This window comes from Gossypium hirsutum, chromosome A05, assembly GCF_007990345.1.
Source record: "Gossypium hirsutum isolate 1008001.06 chromosome A05, Gossypium_hirsutum_v2.1, whole genome shotgun sequence".
Taxonomy (NCBI): domain Eukaryota; kingdom Viridiplantae; phylum Streptophyta; class Magnoliopsida; order Malvales; family Malvaceae; genus Gossypium; species Gossypium hirsutum.
Window position 1 is genome coordinate 17154404 of NC_053428.1, and position 17902 is coordinate 17172305.

General features: G+C 33.5%; 2 protein-coding genes across 3 annotated transcripts; one reads left to right on the plus strand and one right to left on the minus strand.

Annotated features, from left to right (window-relative positions):
• Positions 1–7532: 7532 nt before the first annotated feature.
• LOC107958290 (peroxidase 29) lies at positions 7533–9218 on the plus strand. Of its 2 annotated transcripts, XM_041113665.1 has the most exons (3): positions 7533–8233; positions 8339–8696; positions 8781–9218. In XM_041113665.1, the coding sequence occupies exons 1-3, from the start codon at positions 8015–8017 to the stop codon at positions 9176–9178; spliced, it is 975 nt and encodes a 324-aa protein (XP_040969599.1). In that variant the 5' UTR covers positions 7533–8014; the 3' UTR covers positions 9179–9218. The 2 variants fall into 2 exon arrangements, with proteins under 2 accessions (XP_040969599.1, XP_040969598.1); XM_041113664.1 differs by having other exon boundaries at positions 7534–8233; positions 8339–9218.
• A 227-nt stretch (positions 9219–9445) lies between these two features.
• Positions 9446–14196, minus strand: LOC107958289 (calcium permeable stress-gated cation channel 1). The gene is made up of 12 exons (XM_016894004.2): positions 13775–14196; positions 13181–13510; positions 12756–12908; positions 12533–12668; positions 12301–12402; positions 12050–12169; positions 11864–11944; positions 11363–11703; positions 11031–11276; positions 10606–10930; positions 10278–10511; positions 9446–10100 (listed from the first exon to the last, which is right to left on the minus strand). The coding sequence occupies exons 2-12, from the start codon at positions 13492–13494 to the stop codon at positions 9840–9842; spliced, it is 2313 nt and encodes a 770-aa protein (XP_016749493.1). The 5' UTR covers positions 13495–13510; positions 13775–14196; the 3' UTR covers positions 9446–9839.
• Between the last annotated feature and the right edge of the window lie 3706 nt (positions 14197–17902).

Consider the following 17902-nt stretch of genomic DNA (forward strand, 5'->3'; position numbering starts at 1 on the left):
ATCGGCCTCCGACGTTTCCTTCAATCCCCGAGTGGCTAGATAAGTACTATAAGAAGAAAAAAATAAAGAGATTAAGCACTAGTCTTAGTAAGCTTACAAGCAAATAATGGATAATTATGCATAATATCATCTAACATCATAAATTTCTTTACTTCTCAATTTCTATCCTCTTCTTTGTTCCCTTACCTTCTTTATTACCTGACCTTTCCTTTTTCATAAATATAATCTACTTTTCCTTTGCTGTCAATTCACTATAATTTAACTCGTATCCTGATCCGTTGAACCACTCGGAATACTAAGGATACTAGGGTCGTTCCTGTCTTTCAATATCCTGCAAATGCTTGTCTTTGACATGGACTTACATGAATTATTCCTATCTCCAATGCCATATATAATATGGACTTACATGGCTCAATCCTGTCTCTAAAGCCATATTTCTAATATGGACTTACATGGTTCATTTCTGTTCTGTCCTGTCAACCCTAATATCCTAACATTCCTTGGGTTCAACCGGGGCTTTCTAACACTTTTCCTCTGTCACTTCACATTAAATTTGACTTTAAATATTTTCATAACATAAATATATAAATGCTGGAAATTGAAAATAATAATGTAAAATAAAATGATATTGCATTTATTTACTGTAACTTACCTTGATACAAAATGTGACTAAACTTTACAATTTAGTCCTTTACTTTTTCTTTTCCCTGATCTACTCCCGAATTTCGTTCTTCTTGATCTATAATAGAAAATTTAACTTATTTAATATTCACATTTATTAAAACAGTCCGTGACCCAAACTTTGGCAAAATTATATTTTTACCCCTAAACTTTCACATATTTGCACTTTTACCCCAAGGCTCGTAAATTAAAATTCATCCTATTTTCTTATGTTTTATGACATGCTGATCATTTTTCCCTTCTATGGCAATATCAAAATCACACTCTAACATATACTTGTGACTATTGGTATTTTTTTCCGATTTAAGCCCTTTTACTCGTTTTCACTTAAAATCGAGTAGCATAAGTTGTTTAACATAATTTAAAACCTCATATTCTATTATAAAACACCAAAATACACAAATTTCAGCTATGTGTATTTTTCCAAATATGAACCCTAGGTTGAATTATTGCTAGAATAAGCTTAATCAAGTTACCGGGACTCCAAAAACGTAAAGATCATTAAAAACGAGGCTTGGAATCACTTACTATGAAGCTTGAAAATTGAAGAAACCCCAGCTATGGAGGAGAGCAAAAATCGGCAAAAACTAATTGAGAAGATGACCATTTTTGTGTTATTTTTCCTTTTTAATTCATTTAATATCCAAATGACCAAATTGCCCCTCCTTACTAAATTTTCAAAAATTCCTTCCATGTCCTAATTTTTGTCCATGAACTTAAAATTGGTCAAATTGTTATTTAAACCCTCCTAATTAATATTCCAAAGCAATTTCATACTAAAAACTTCTAGAATGCAAGTTTTGCAAATTATTTGATTTAGTCCCTAACCTCAACTTAAGCACTTTATGCATAGAATTTCATCACGAAATTTTCACACAATCATGCAATCATACCATGAACCTTAAAATAATAATAAAATAAATTTTTATACCTCGGATTTGTGGTTTCACAACCACTGTTCCGTTTAGGCCCTATTTCAGGATGTTACATAATCAACTTATGGTAAACGAATACAAATAGCCGGTATTCTGGTCGAAATATATAGAATTTTAAGAAAATCAGTATGATCATAGACTTGATCGCGAACCGATCATTATCCCAGAGTTAGCGTGCAGGCCGTATTACATGCCATGGTTTAGGATCCATGGCAAGCCATATTTGTTGTCGGAAGAGCAGAGGCGTCGACAAATCCGTGTGGAAAAGAAACGATGAGGCCCTTTAAATCCAAGGAGAAGGGATGACGACAGGGGCCCATCAACAGCGCCCACACAATCACTGGACCCAATGCCTAAACCGACGACACTTATATCACAGTCCCTTCAGATTATGCCAGGTACGTATCCTAACCCTCATATGTTTAATTTTCCCAGTCCTATGCCAGATTGAAATGCTTGGCCCGGGTGCATCTACTTTCTTAATGACTCCGACTCAATCGATGATATATAGGCCATCGTTACCGCAGGAATCACACGAGGCACCGTCGGCGAGCTCATCTCATTACCATTCTCCATCGCCTTATGGGATTCAAACACCTCCGCCGTGGGTGATGCAAACATCTCCACATTCTTTATTCTACCAAGGTGAGTTATCCTCCCAATACCCACAATCGGAGTAATCACAATCCCCGCAGAAGCAACCACAATCCTCGCCGGAGCAACCAAAGAGGAATCCAGCACGTAATTGTCGTCCACCCCATGTGGCACTAATTCCATCAGGTATATACATTAATTTTTTTAATATATTTATAGAAGCTATTTCTATATTGTTTCATTTAATAAAAAAGAAGTTATTTTTAATATTTTAATAGTAAATTAATTTTATATTTTGAATAAAATATAAGTTCTTTTGAATAAGGCTAAACAAAAATAATGCAACATTGTTTCATAACAGCAATTATCAACTATTTCAATTTGGAAATGATCGAATTGTATGATATGGGTTCCTACACCATCCACACAACTTCTGTTGGTTCGTTCTTACCAACTTCCAAATCACCTGAATCCAATGTCAAACCTATATGGTCACGCGTTCTGTGTGGTAGATCTAGAAACTCCAACACATCATCTGTCGATATATAGATATTATGCATATGGGTTGGGGGCGAGTACAATCTGAATCGTGAATCTTTTTCTTTTTCATCTAAACCCCCTTCAACGTCTTCAAGTTTGGATGAAACAGGCTCCAGTTGAGAAAATAATGCAACTTCTGCACCATCGGGGTCGGGCTCTCGAGGTGGATCCACATCGAACTCATCATTCAACCCACCATCATCTGCAACGTACGAGGTCCCCTCGCCGGTGGACGTCATAGGGACTACATCATCCCTTCTTGTGAACGTTTCACAACGTCCCTAATCAGATGTGGATTGTTAACCACTAGAAGTTGATGTCATTCCCCAATATGTATTTCCAGCATTGAACATTGACCCACCGATGTGTATGACCTATCTACTAACCGAGTGTCGTGCAGGAGTTATGTTTTCCATACTGCCATCAGACACAGGCACTTCCGTGTTCTGCCTCCCATTAATAGAGTTTCGACTATGGGTTGTGTATTCATCTCAAATAGCTGTTGATGTTGAAGTCGCAAATGTTTCATTTAGCGATGAAAATTGAATATATAACTCAAGATAAGGTGATCCACTAGCAAGATAAGTTTACACCATCGCCTCAAAGCTAAAAACACCTTTGATATCAAATGAGTCTTATGTCACGGGATCAATCAAAGTATAAAATCGATACTTAATAGATGAAACCCTACTTAGCATCGTTCCAAAGATTTTGCGCCTAATTCTTTTACGAAATTCTGTAAAATCTATACTCTAGTTAAAAATCATTCGTATTGTGTTTTCTGATAAAAAACAACGTCGTTCTCGGTGTCACGAAACTCACCATCATAGTAAATAATAACACTAATACGTTCATTCATCTTTAATTTCTATTCTGGTTAGCCTATCTAATTTTACGTGTTTTAACTTATGCATCCTGAAAATGAACTTTGCCTCGTTTATAGCCTAAGGCCAATCATGAACTACTGTAGAAAAAGATCGTCCACGTAGGAACTTTTTTCACAAATTTTGCTGACATTGCATCCTGTTTGAAGCGTTTTTGACACTATTTGTTAAAAATATCTTCTCAAAATTATTTTTTCAGGAACTACTGTAGAAAAAGAGCGTCCACGTTAGAGTTTTTTTCTGTAATTTTGCTGACAGTGCATCCTGCTTGAAGCGTTTTTTACATTATTTGTTCAGAAACGTCTTCTAAAAATTATTTTTTCATAAATTACTGTAGAAAAAGAGCGTCCACGTGGTAACTTTTTTCCTTAATTTTACTGACTGTGCATCCTACTTGAAGCGTTTTTTACAGTATTTGTTCAGAAACGTCTTCTTAAAATTATTTTTTTAGGAACTACTGTAGAAAATGAGCGTTCACGTGAGAGCTTTTTTTTGTATTTTTGCTAACAATGCATCCTGCTTGAAGTGTTTTTGACACTATTTGTTTAGAAACATCTTCTCAAAATTATTTTTTCAACGTACAAAATAGTAAAATTTGTTAAAAAAAATAAACACAATGTTATTTAAAAAAATTAAACCCTAATTGTAACGCCCCTAACCCGAATCCGTCACCGGAATAGAGTTACGGAGCATCACCGGAGTTACCGATTCATTTATCAGATATTTCATTAATCCGATATCTTTTCTTTTCCACGTTCAAGTCTCGTATTCAAGTCATCCGGATCTTTATAAAGAAATTTGATCGTCGTTTTCATTTATTTCATGTTATAATACATTCAACTAATGCTCTAAACAAAATTATCATTTTACCCCTAAACTTTTAATTAATGACGATTTCATCCTTAGGTTAAAATAAAATAAAATTATTGCAATTTAATCCTTATTTCCAGCCGTTATTCTCACACAAATTGATAACAACCTATGAATTCTATAAAATGTCAGAATTTTCCATAATTTCAACACTTTTCAATTTAATCCTTAAAACATGTTTTTCCCTGATCTTGAGCTAAATTAATAATTTCATTCAATTTTGTAATTTAAATAATAAAATAATCCATTTCATGCAAATTGGTCATTTCTAACATTTTTTTTACAAAATTGTCCATAAAATTTTACTTTTATTCAATTTAGTCCATGAGCCTAAAACATACAAATTAGCCATGCTAGTTGAATATTCATACATATTTTCCTCCTCCTCCTCTCCATTCCACATCCTTAATTTATATAACATGCAACAAGTAACATTATCAATAATTTCACTATTTACTTATGTATATTCAGAACTGTCTATTTGCGTCATAGTCACTAAATTATTTATATCTTAAGATACAAAACTCAAAATTAAGATCCGCTAATTTTCCCTGAAACTAGACTTATTTATCTTATTACCATAAAATTTTCAGAATTTTTGGTTTAGCCAATAAGTACAGTTTATTCTTTAAATTTTTCCCTGTTCTGCTGTCTAACAGTTCCGGCCCTTCTTCACTAAGAATTAATTATCTCATCGTACGAGATTCGGATGATGTTCCCGCTTATTTCTATTGAAAATAGACTCTTTAAGGATTTTAAACATATAAATTTAATCCCTTAATTATTTTTCTCCAATTTTTGATGATTTTCCAAAATCAGAACAGGGAAACCCAAAATCATTCTGACATTGTCTCACAAAACTTATTATATCTCATGATTTACAATTTTATTGCTTACACCGTTTCTTCTGTAAGAAACTAGACTCAATAAGTTTTGATTTCATATTTTATTCATCCTCTAATTAGATTTCTAAAATTTTTGGAGATTTTTCAAAGCTAGACTATTGCTGCTGTCCAAAACTGTTTTAGTGCAAAATGTTGATTTTCATTTTGCCCCAAATTTCACAGTTCATACAATTCAGTCCTTACTTAATTAACCCCTCAATTAAACTAATTTTCTCAATTAATACTTTTCCTATAAATTATAAGTTATTTCATAACTATTGAAATTCAGAATTTCCACATAAAACTCTAACTTCAAACTCTTTTACAATTTAGGTCCCAAACATTCACTTTCTATTCAATTCTTTCAATAAAATCAGCATATAAACAATTTAAAGCTCTAATTCTATGTAAAATCATCATATACTTCCAGCACATATTCATAGAAACTTTCAATTTCTTTCATAGAATCAAGAACTAATGAATTCAACAAATGGACCTAGTTGTAAAAGTCACAAAAACACAAAAATTTCAAGAAATAATCAAGAATTGAACTTAATTACAGTAAAAATATGAAAAACCAGCTTAATGGAACTCTTCCATGGTGTTTTTGCTGATGAGAATGCAGAAAAATAAAGAGAAATCTAGATAATTCCACTTTAGTCCTAGCTTTATTAAGTAAATTTTGCAATTTTGCAATTTTTCCCTTAATTTCCCTTATTTTCTTGGTGATTTCATGCTCTTGCCGTCCAGCCCAAATAGACCTTGGGTCTATTTGCCTTTTGAACCCTCTTTCTTTTATCATTTAAGCTATTTAATCATTTCCCACAATTTTACATTTGATACAATTTAGTCCTTTTTGTACAATTAGCTATTAGTACTTTAAAATTTCTTGACGAAACTTTAATACTAACTTATTAACACTCCATAAATATTTATAAAAATATTTATGCTCGATTTAAAATTCCCGAGGTCTCGATACCTCGTTTTCAATTTTAATTATTTTAATATATATATTTTTAGTACATTTCACTATTTCAAAATTTTTCCTAACTTCACATTTAACTTATACTCACTAAATTAATAATATTTCCTACTCATTTATCGGATTTAGTGATCTCGAATCACTGTTCCAACACCACTGAAAATTAGGCTGTTACACTAATTTAATTAAATTTAACCCTAAACCCTAATTTAATTTATTTAAAACACTAGGACCCTAATTTACTTAATTTATTTAAAAACCATAAACCCTAATTTATTTAAATCACTTTAAGAGATTAAAACTTTGATGAAAAATCAACCTGGACCAATCTGCCAAAGATATCGCGACACGGAGCCTCAATATCTCGACTCCAAACTAATGGTTGAAGTATAGGAGCCCAGGGCCAAATTTTTTCTAGGTGATCAAAATTAAATTATAAATTCGTATGAAAGATAAAATACAATTTTATCACTATAATGACTAAATTATAATTTTATCATTTTAAGATGTCAAAGTACAAATTTACAATATACTAATTTACAACTTTACAAATTTTAAAAAAATTAAAGGGTATTTTTATCATTTTAGTGGATTCAAAGCCACTACTTATTTCTTATACCACTTATGCTTCATAAAGCGTAAAACAAATCATACTTAATCATAAAAAATAAAAATAGAAACTAAATATTTAAATTTAGTTATTTGCTTTACTTACGATGTAAAATTGTAAATTAATGGCAAAATTTAAATGATGGGTTTGAGCATGGAGCAACAACATAAAAAGACTTTTCACTTTTAAGTTGAACTATCTCCATGTTGAGCCGAATTTAGTTGATAAATGCTTATAAATAAAAATAATAAAAAATGTTTGAGGAAGTGTTGCAGCAAAAATAATTGATTGTGGGATCATAAATTGGACTATTTGTGCCAGTGGCAATGCAGTTTTGTTGGATCATAAATTTGATTCAAAGGAGAGATTTGAGACATCACTCATGCATTGTAGCGTGAATTCAGACCCACAATTTCGAAATTGTCAAAACTTAACTGGAAGGACATCCATAAGTGTACTATTTATACTACTGTACATTAAAAAGAATCTCCACCCAGAAATTTAGTGATCCATGAAATTTCACATTCTTCCAGAAAATGGTAATATATAATTTCAAACAATTCAATGCATTATTCTCATTAAATTGACGTGGATATATGACACATTAATCATTGGTGTTATCACAACAGATCACATTCTCATTATATATTGAGACAAAAGATAATTCAAATATTAGTAAGCTAAGAGATACCAATTGATGGGAAACTATTGGTCGATACCACATGTTTGGGGTGCAATTTCTTCTTTTGCTCATTCATGTTTACAGGACCACACACAGGGCATAGATGCTGTATGCTACATATCAAGACCCTTTTTCTGTGGAAGCAGATGGAACTGCTTGAGGAAAGTTATTGCTATGAAGTACAGTTCAGGCCACAACTTCAGTGAATTGCTTTGACCTGTTGCGGAAGTCATTTATCATATGAGGCAAAGCTCAGCACTCGTTCTCAACTCAGATTTGTTATATTTATGGTGTTTATCTACATTGCATTAGGTAGTTGTAAGAGGGCGATGTAGAAAGCTTAGTAGAGAGAATGAGAAACCATGCTTGTTTTATGTTGTTCGTAAAAGTAGCATTAGGGATGGGGATCTTGGTTGGAGTTTGGGAAGCTCAGCTCGATTATGACTACTATAAGAGTTCATGTCCCGACGTGGAGAACACAGTGAGAAAAGCTGTGCTTGGGGTTATCTTAACCGACCCTACTGCACCTGCTGCTTTCCTTAGGCTCTTGTTTCATGATTGCCAAGTCCAGGTATTCCTCTCTTTTGGTCTCAACCTATGCTCGAGGTTATCTTCATGCTTTGTAAGCATACACGTGTTGTTTCTATGCTATATCTGACATCTCTCTGTGATACAGGGATGTGATGCATCGATCCTGTTGGACTCAAAACCTGCTAAAGGCAACTCTGAGATGGCTTCTGGAATGAACTTGGGTATTAGAAGGTTGGAAACTATTCACAGTATAAAAGAAAAATTAGAAGCAAAGTGTCCAGGGCAGGTCTCCTGTGCAGATATTGTTGCCTTAGCAGCTAAGGTATCAGTTGCACCGTCAGGAGGACCCGATATTCAGATCCCTCTCGGAAGAAAGGATTCCACCACTTCTAGTCGACAAGCAGCTGATGTGAAGATTCCTCCATCGAATGTTACAGTCGATACATTACTTGATATCTTCAAATCAAAAAGCTTAAACCTTGAGGAATCGGTTGCAATCATGGGTAATTACTTAAATCAATCAGCCAACCCCAGGGTTTATATATGTCCTTACAATCGTAACTTGAAAAGCTTTTCATTTGTTACAGGGGCTCATACATTAGGAGGTGGACACTGCTTAAACATTGTGGACAGATTATTTGATAGGCAGCCTGACGACCAAATTAATCCCGGATTTGGAGTCATATTGAGATTACTTTGCCCTACCAAAACCCCACTAACGAACCTGACTGTCGTGCCGAACGACAAGACTCCCTTATGTTTCGATAACCAGTATTACAGAGATGTTTTATTGGGGAACGGCCTCTTCACTATTGATTCAAGGATTTCGACAGATCAACGAACTGCACCCATAGTCAGACAGTTTGCTGCCGATAGCAGACGATTTTTCCGGGTGTTTACTTCTGCGTTTGTGAAGCTATCTTCATCAAATGTTCTTACCAATGAGGAAGGGCAAGTTAGGAGGAAATGCAACCAAGTAAACTAGGAAAGCTTCACATTTCATTCACTTCATAATATGTGAAACAACCATAGCCCCGTGACTAAGTAAAGCAATGAATGCCAAAAATTTAAATACTGAACAGTGGAGTTTTCTTACACGAAAAAATAATTAAATAAATTGTAATAAAAATGTCACAAGTTTCCTATCAGACCTCCCTCAATTTGATCAAAGGTACTATGCCAATTCTTATCTTCTTAGTCAAACAACATTTCATTCACTTCACAATATGTGAAACAACCATAGCCCCGTGACTAAGTAAAGCAATGAATGCCAAAAATTTAAATACTGAACAGTGGAGTTTTCTTACACGAAAAAATAATTAAATAAATTGTAATAAAAATGTCACAAGTTTCCTATCAGACCTCCCTCAATTTGATCAAAGGTACTATGCCAATTCTTATCTTCTTAGTCAAACAACATGATCTAACATGATATTTTGTTTGAACTACAAGCTTGTGATTTTCATGAAACATATAATGGGATAAATCCCCTGCTCAAGAACTTCCTTGCAAACAAAAAAAGCATGGAACAGATATAGAATTCGCTCGTTTAATTTACAGTGCATCCTCTCAGTACGCTGCATGGTTTTGCTCAGTGTCAAATATAGCAGTATGGTGACAACATCGGTTCACAGTTGTTACCTAGTTTAGGGCACCGAATGTTCAGGAACAGCCTCCGGTAAGGATTGTGAGGATGCACCGCTCATTTTGCTAGGTACTGGTGTGTTCCTTCGAGATTGGCGTTTCGTGGGTACTAACACACTCTCATTTTCTAACTTGACAACCTCCTCCTCCTCGTCATCATCCTCCTCTTTGAAAACTGGATGGATATATGCATTTTGAAGATAGGGTTTCAAATTGAAGTTTGAATCCCGTGCGCGTTCCAAAGTGTCTTTCATTACTGCTTCCTGAAACAAACAACAGAGAAAGTAATGATTATGATGATTGAACATGCAGTTCATTCATCACTCTAGTGGTAGTCATTTAACTAAATTCATTAAATAAGATTGTGAAAGCTTTAATCATGAATGAATCACTGAAAACACGGATGAAACCATCAACTAAATATGTAAACACCAACAAACCTGCAAAGGATATCTGACAAAAGCAGGTTCATATCGCGCTTTGCAGAATCTGTAAAACCAGATTGTGAGGACAGCAAGAGTAATGAGAAGTGGTGCTGCCTGAGCCAAATGCTTTGTACTTAACAATCCAATGAGCGCGACATGTGAGACAAGCAAAGCAATTATAATGCGTCCGTGAACATCAGGCCAGAATGCCGCCGCACTTTCATACTCTTGATTGTAAACATTGATGATCTATATTTTCAAAGGAACAAAATAGAGAGAATCAGACAAAGCAAAAAGATTCATTTACTACTCTACTTGAATATTATGTGTCAAAGTTCTTTACCTGATGACGGAAGACAACATAAGCTAGCCCGAAGAAAACTACAATGAATGGAAGTAGAACAGGTGTCACGGTAGCATAAACCATGCCAAGTAGAAAATAGAGTTGTATACGAGGTTCTCCAACGTTGAAGCTCAAACTTCCTGGATTCATTGCCTCTTCCCTGTCCTTTTCTGTTTTCACCAAGAAAGTATTCTTCAAGTGGTAAATTATAAGCGGTTTCAGCATCAAAATCTCTGCTGCTATTCCAGCCCATCCATCAACCATGATATAAGTAATAAAGAAAGTTGCTCTCATTGGTACAGCTACACCAATTGTTTTAGGAATCCTGCAAAGAAGGGGCAGAATCGTTTATGTCGAAATTAAGGCAAATTTAGACATCAAAACCATAACAGACATTTACAGAAGAAAATGGAAGGAATACATACTCATTTGCTGATTGCTTAAGAAACGTGTTTAGCTGGTCCAGTGCACTGCCTGCAATTACGCTGCCGAGGAATACGTTCACTAAATTAAAGAGATAGTATCTAGTTGCTGATCTCCTTTCCAAAGATGATATTGATGTGAACCCTTCAAACTTGGACATGATCATCAAAATAGTTGGCAGAAAAATGAGAAAGAGCTTCAAAACAATACCAGGTAGAAAACCTTGGATAACCGATTTAATAAACGGTCTGCAGAGGGGAAAAAAGGCCAATATCAATTATAGCATTGCAATCTAAATAATGATTCAAGATTTTGAAAATAAAATGGAACTCACATTTCAATAAGGGCCTTCAGGAATGGTGCTGCTTTCTCAAGGCCTTCTATTGTGGCCAGAGCTTGTACAGATGCAATTGGGATTATGAAGAAGAAAGTCAGGAAGAAGAATGCTACAGCCATGATCAGCCTCCTAACAGCTATCGAGACGTAAGGAATTGACAGGTTTTGCCAATATACATCTCGTGGCTCAGGTGCCCAGTCTGTTAACCACAAGGTTGGATTCCTGGATTGTTGAGTTTGAGCACAAACAGCTGCACCCCATCGAGATTTAAAGGAAACAAATGCAGCCGGCATTATGGATTTTGGATCTTTTAGGACCCTCTCCCTCTCTTCAGCTATCTGAATAATGAAAACAAGTGTTGAAAGACAATCAGCGGAGAAAAACAAATGGCTGTGGCTCAGATGCAGTATTCGTGAACAGGCTTGAATCTTTTGACTGAATGAACAAATAAAAAATCAACCTAAAGAGAATTTGCAAGTTAAAAATGGAAATACTTACTTCATCGGATAACTTCTTGATTTCAGTTATGTGATGATCAATTGCATCCACTTTTTTACCCCAGAGCCCGAGAAAACCAGTCTAGTAAAGAGATAATATGCTTGTCAAGACATCAGAAATATAAAGCAAAGCTGAACATCAACAGGAGACCAGCTTCTAAAACCATGACAAACAGCAGTAAGTTACCTTCATAATAGGCCTTTTTGCATTATTTCTGGAATACTTCAATTGATAATAGTCAAGCCAATTCTGCTTACTTTTCCTCTTCTTCACCAACTTCGCAAGTTTGTTTGCATTGCATACTACCTGAATATAAGGAAAACTATATCATGAACTGAATTCTATGATAAATGTCTTTGAACGAGAATACATGGTAGAATAGTAACAAAGTTCAAGAAGATAATATAATCATTGGAACAAATGCAAGAGGAACTCACCTGATGTGTAAGATAGGTATCAGGGTGATTAACCAGGAAAAAGTGCTCCACAGTCTCACTTACAGATTCATCTGAATCTGGTGGTACGTTTCTCACAAGCACCTAAAAAAAATCAAATTCCATTCGAAATGCAATTTAGTAAAAGGCATCGTATCTCTTTGAATTATAATACAGAACTAAAAGAGTAAATTTAAATAATTTTTTTGATAATAATGCAAAGAACACATCTTACAGTAAACTGATCAGGCCGGCGTTTTTCTGATACAAGAAATTGCAACCGCATATTCGCAACTTTCTCATACTCTTTTAGCAACACATAGCATGTCCAAAAGGTAAAAGCATAAGCCATTACTATATGTGTCCAAAACCTACAACATATGATTAAATATTAGTCCATTGTAACCTGTATCACAGACTAAGACAAAAGAAATTTGCAGTGATAGAATATCTCCTACCTATCCGATCCATCTGGAACGTTTGAAATCGAGAGCTTATCAATATCACTTGAAGTAACATTCTTCAGCTGCAACTCCAATGTTTTATTAGTGTAATTAACCGGCACTAGGACCGCCCATGCAAGGAAGGTGATAGGCACAAAAATCTTTAGGCTGCACACAGAACAACAAGAGAGCAATCAGAAAAGGACAAAGACGAAATGAAAAAAAGATAAATGATTAATGACTATCATTAGCTAACGCATTTCATAAAAACTACATCATCTTAAGAAGAAAAATAAATAAATATACATATATACGGAGACCCACAAACAGATACAGCTTATAAGCAAAATTAATATTTCCATTTAGAGCATAAGCAACAAAGCAATAATAGTGAAGGAAAAAATGAATAATTTAAGAAATTAAGATGGCCTGCAGCATACCCTATCAAGTAAATGCGCAAATAAACAGCTGAATCCAAGCCGGCGTGATCGATAAGCTCGAGTTCTGGCATTTTGAGAGCCTCTGGCATCCAATTCAAGAACCTCAAGTAGGAACGGAAGTCCAAATTGACAAATTTCTTAACAAATGTTCCAGACCTCGAAGGACTGCTTCTTAAACCCTTGAGATACCATTTCGGAAAATAAACCCTATCGTTGAAAGGTTGAAGCCTCAATATAGCAAACGCTAGTAAGAAAACGAAAGCACTTAGCAGATTAATGCCTGCTGCAACCCCTATATCACCTAGTGTTGCCATCTATATAAAATCTTCTCTGCATACACGAAGATAATTCCCAGATCAGGAAATCCACCGTAATTAAACGATTAAACTCTTAAGGTTGCAATATATTCCGGATATAAACAGAAACCTCACAGGAAAATAAAACTCGCAGAAAAATCATTGCTTTACATAAAAAAACATAAAGAAGGATTTTTTTTTTCAAGTCCTCTCAATATGAAATAACTTAAAAAACAATCAACAGAAGTCATCGGAAAAGGGAAACAAAGGAAACATTCTAGTACAAACAAATCCTTACTCGTTTTCTGTTTGTGATTCTTCAAGTGGAGCGGAAATAAAAAGGAACAATTTTCGGGCAATCTAAAAGGCCAAAACCAAAGACAATACTTTCTCTTTAGCTTTTGAATGATGCGTATCAGAAGTTGGAATTAGGGAGTGCTTGGATCACTTCAAAACTCGATAAAAAGCAATATCATTTCTCCACTACTTAGACATGAAAGTGAAACGCACGCAACCGAGAACCGAAAACCCAAAAATGGATAATAAAAAAACCTTCTTTGTTGTTGATAAAGCAAAGCAGGTTAGCAACTAAAAACCAGAAACCCCAAACAAACAAAAAACAGTCATTTATATAATGAGATCGGTGGTTTTTTTTTTTTTTTTTGGTCTCAAGCAGGATTTATGTTTGTAGTAATTTTCGCGGGTTTTGATTTATATTTTCTTACAATGGTTTTGTCGCTGTTGTGAAGATATAGGAAATGGTAGTTCAGGTTGGCAGTTGCCTTGATGTTAACGTTTCGGTAGGGTCCGCTTTCTTCTTGTGTCGTTTCGATTCAACGGGTATGAGTTTCCTTTTTTTAATGAAGTAAAATTCATTAATAGTAACAATTAATTGATTAGTATACCTGAAGCAGCTTTCAATGTCGGCAAGCTGCCACGTGGGTGTTGCAACGGCTAGTTTTTGTCTAAGTCGCGGCGTGAGAGCGTGGAAATTAAGGGAGCGCGATTTACATTGAAGGAAAGTCGATGATGCCGATGCGATAGGCGATTGAGTGTGTGGAGAGAGTAGGTTGCCATTTCGTGAAGGTCGCCGCGTGGATTTAGCGTTAGCTGCGTGGCGGTAACATGGCTGTCCCTATCAGAGGATTGTTTTTCTTTTTGGAAAAGAAATTGAAAAATGGATAAAATAGGATACTTTAAGTTGTCATTTAAGTCCTTTTCGTTATCAATAAAACTCTAAACACTGAATTATCGTTCAAACAATATTATTTCAATATCACCCCACTTTCGTTCTATGATTTGGTTTTATTAGGGTAGCAAAAGTATTATTAAATTTGGGAAGATAATTTTATTTTTGCATTCATGTTTTCAACAGAGTTCAGAGGATATTAAATTTAAAATTTAATGCCTAAATTATAAAAATTTGGATAATTTTTTTATACTTCGAAATACACGATGAGATTGGATTGCAAAAAAAAAAAAGAGGTAGCGAACGAGACAAAAAGCAGGATTAGTTTATTGTGGGAAAACCATAGGGAGGCTGCAGGCAATGGAAATGGCCAATAAAGAAAAAGAAAAGAAAGCGGTTGGTCTACAACTCAGCTGAGAAAAAGTAAAAGAATGGGGCAGGCCGGTGTGCGGTGGATGCAGCGTTGAATCCGTGGGCTAAAATTAGATGGTAGAGGAATTAGTAGCGTCAATTAAATAAATTAATTAATCGTCGAACACACAGACGGAAAACGTATTTGGTTCTTTTTAAGTCAAAATTTGTGTAAATGAGTTTTTTTTTTTTAAATTAAATCCAACGTGTTCTCTAATTATTTCATGATCAATGCTGCCTTGTTTGATTTTACTGTTTCAAGTTGTAACGTATGCATTCAAAGACAGTAGGTGCAGGCCCAATTTATTATTTATATTGAAAATAAAGCAGTGAGTTGGTCAAGAAAAAAGATAAGTAAAATAAATAAATAAAAAAGTGTCACATCCCTGATATTCAATCTTGTGACTCACACTTTGAAATCTCCTTATAAACAACGCAAGCATGGGTAAGAAAATGGCAGCTAGGCAGGGAAGGGATTAAGTCAAATTATGAAATCTCAAACTCGTGGCGACTCCAATGCCTGTGATTGTGAATACTATAATATTAAATTCCAAAGCTTTCTTTCGAAAGAAAGAAAATTCCGAAGGCAAAAATGAAGACAAATAGTAGATGCGTCACAATGCTTGATGTCTCACGTTCACGTCGCATGAACTCTACATTATAGCATCTGGCATCAATACATGTTTTTTAAGGCTTTATTAACATTTTAGCTCTAAACTTTTCCTGTTTTTTCAAATAAGAACAGGGACGAAGCCAGGAAAATTTTTTAGGGAGGCCGGATGAAATTTTAATTTTCTGTAGTTTATATCTTTATAATTTGTAAAAGATTAAATCGAATTTTTATAATTTTAGAGGGGCTAAAGTGTAATTTTACCTTTATTAATTTAAATTTTTTAAAAAATTTAAAGAGCTAAAAATATAATTTTACATTTTGGGGGGCCGGGGCCCATGCCAGCCCCTCTAGCTACGCCCCTGAATAAGAACCTAAATTTTTTTAATATTTTTTCTATCAAATGATGATGCAGACATGTTGGAATTTTTTTATTGATAAACTATCAAAATGGTCACCCAACTATTAATTTTTTTTATTTAGTCACTAAACTTTTCAAATTTAAATATTTGAGTCGCTTTGAGTTTATGTAGGCTTTTTTTATTGGTCTAGTAACAAAATTAACCCTCAATATTTACAAAATTTGTCATTTTAGTTCTAATTAAAAAAAGTTTACCCTCAAAATTTATAAATTTTGTCAATTTAGTCCTAACTCTAAAATTAAAAAAATATATATATTTTTTAGCCCTTTATAACCCATCAGCTAACCCATATGAGATATTAAAAAAAAAAGAGTACCATTTTTCAAGTCACCTGCAAAAGACTCTAAAAAAGTCGGGATAAAGCACACAAAAATTAATATCCAAAATAAAATAAAGGCATTGAAAACATTATTTTTTCGGGTAGTAATATAGCCAATTATTCCAAGTAGGTTCCAAAACAATTGTCTAGTGTAAAGTCAAAATTATAGTAAAAGAAATTGTTGCAAGTGACTTGAAAGAGGGTACTCTTTTTCTTATTTTAATATCTCACATGGGCTAGTCAATGAGTTATAAAGAGCTAAAAATAATTTTTAAATATATTTTTAAAAAATTTTTAGAGTTAGGACTAAATTGACATATTTTGTAAATATTGAGGGCCAAAATTTATTGATTTTTTAGAATTGGAACTAAAATGATAAATTTTATAAACATTAAGGGATAAATTTATTGAATTTTTTATACTTAAGATCAAATTGATAAAATATATAAATATTAAATAACTAATTTTATTATTAAATCAATAAAAAAAACTAACATAAGCTTAAAATACTAAAATTTTATAATTTTAAAAAATTTAGCGCACATTAAATGCAGTTCTATGAATTAAACAGTAATGAGTTGATGAACATTTCACATATTTCAATTTAATCACATCATTTTTAAAATCAATATCATCGCTTAATTAACTCTATTTTAAAAAATGCTTCAAAATGTGCAACTTAATGGTCATCCCCAAAATGCACTGTTTCAATCTAGTCCTTCATCCTAAATGCACCGTTTTGACGTGGAAAATGATGAGAAATTAATAAATCCTTATATATTAAGTTTACTGTCAGATCATTCTCAAAACTTAACATAAATGGAATAAAAAACAAAGTCCATTACTTAAATTATCATTTTGAAAGTTTTTATACTTTAACCCTTAAAAAAAAGTTTACCCTTCAAAATTTATTTTTCTTAAATGCAATTTTTTTATTCATTTTAATACAATATTAGGATTAATTATTAGACATATTTATGGATTGGATTATTCACCCAAAGTTGAAGGTATGATCAAAATATAAATTATTGGATAAAAACTACGAGATTTGATAAATGAAATTAGACAAAAAAAATTGAACTCATTTAAAATGTGAGTTCGACTTAGACTTCAACGTTCAAAGTCCAAGCCTGCCTAACCCCACCCATTTATACTTTTGTAGTATTTTTTTTATTTTTTGTAATTAATATAACATAAATTTAAATATATAATATTATGTGAATATTAGAAAAATATGTCAAGTTATATATATATTTAAATTTTCAACAAAATACCAACAAGTGATGGTGCATTGATAAGGCACATTACACTCTTGACAAGAGAACGCGAGTTCAAACTTTGGAGACAATATTGTTGGGAGAGGCAACCATAAATCTCCTAAAAAGTAAGGGGAACTAAATACGAAAGTAAAAATAATATATTTAAAAAATATATATATAATATAAAACAACTTAAAATGAATTTGGGTTACCATT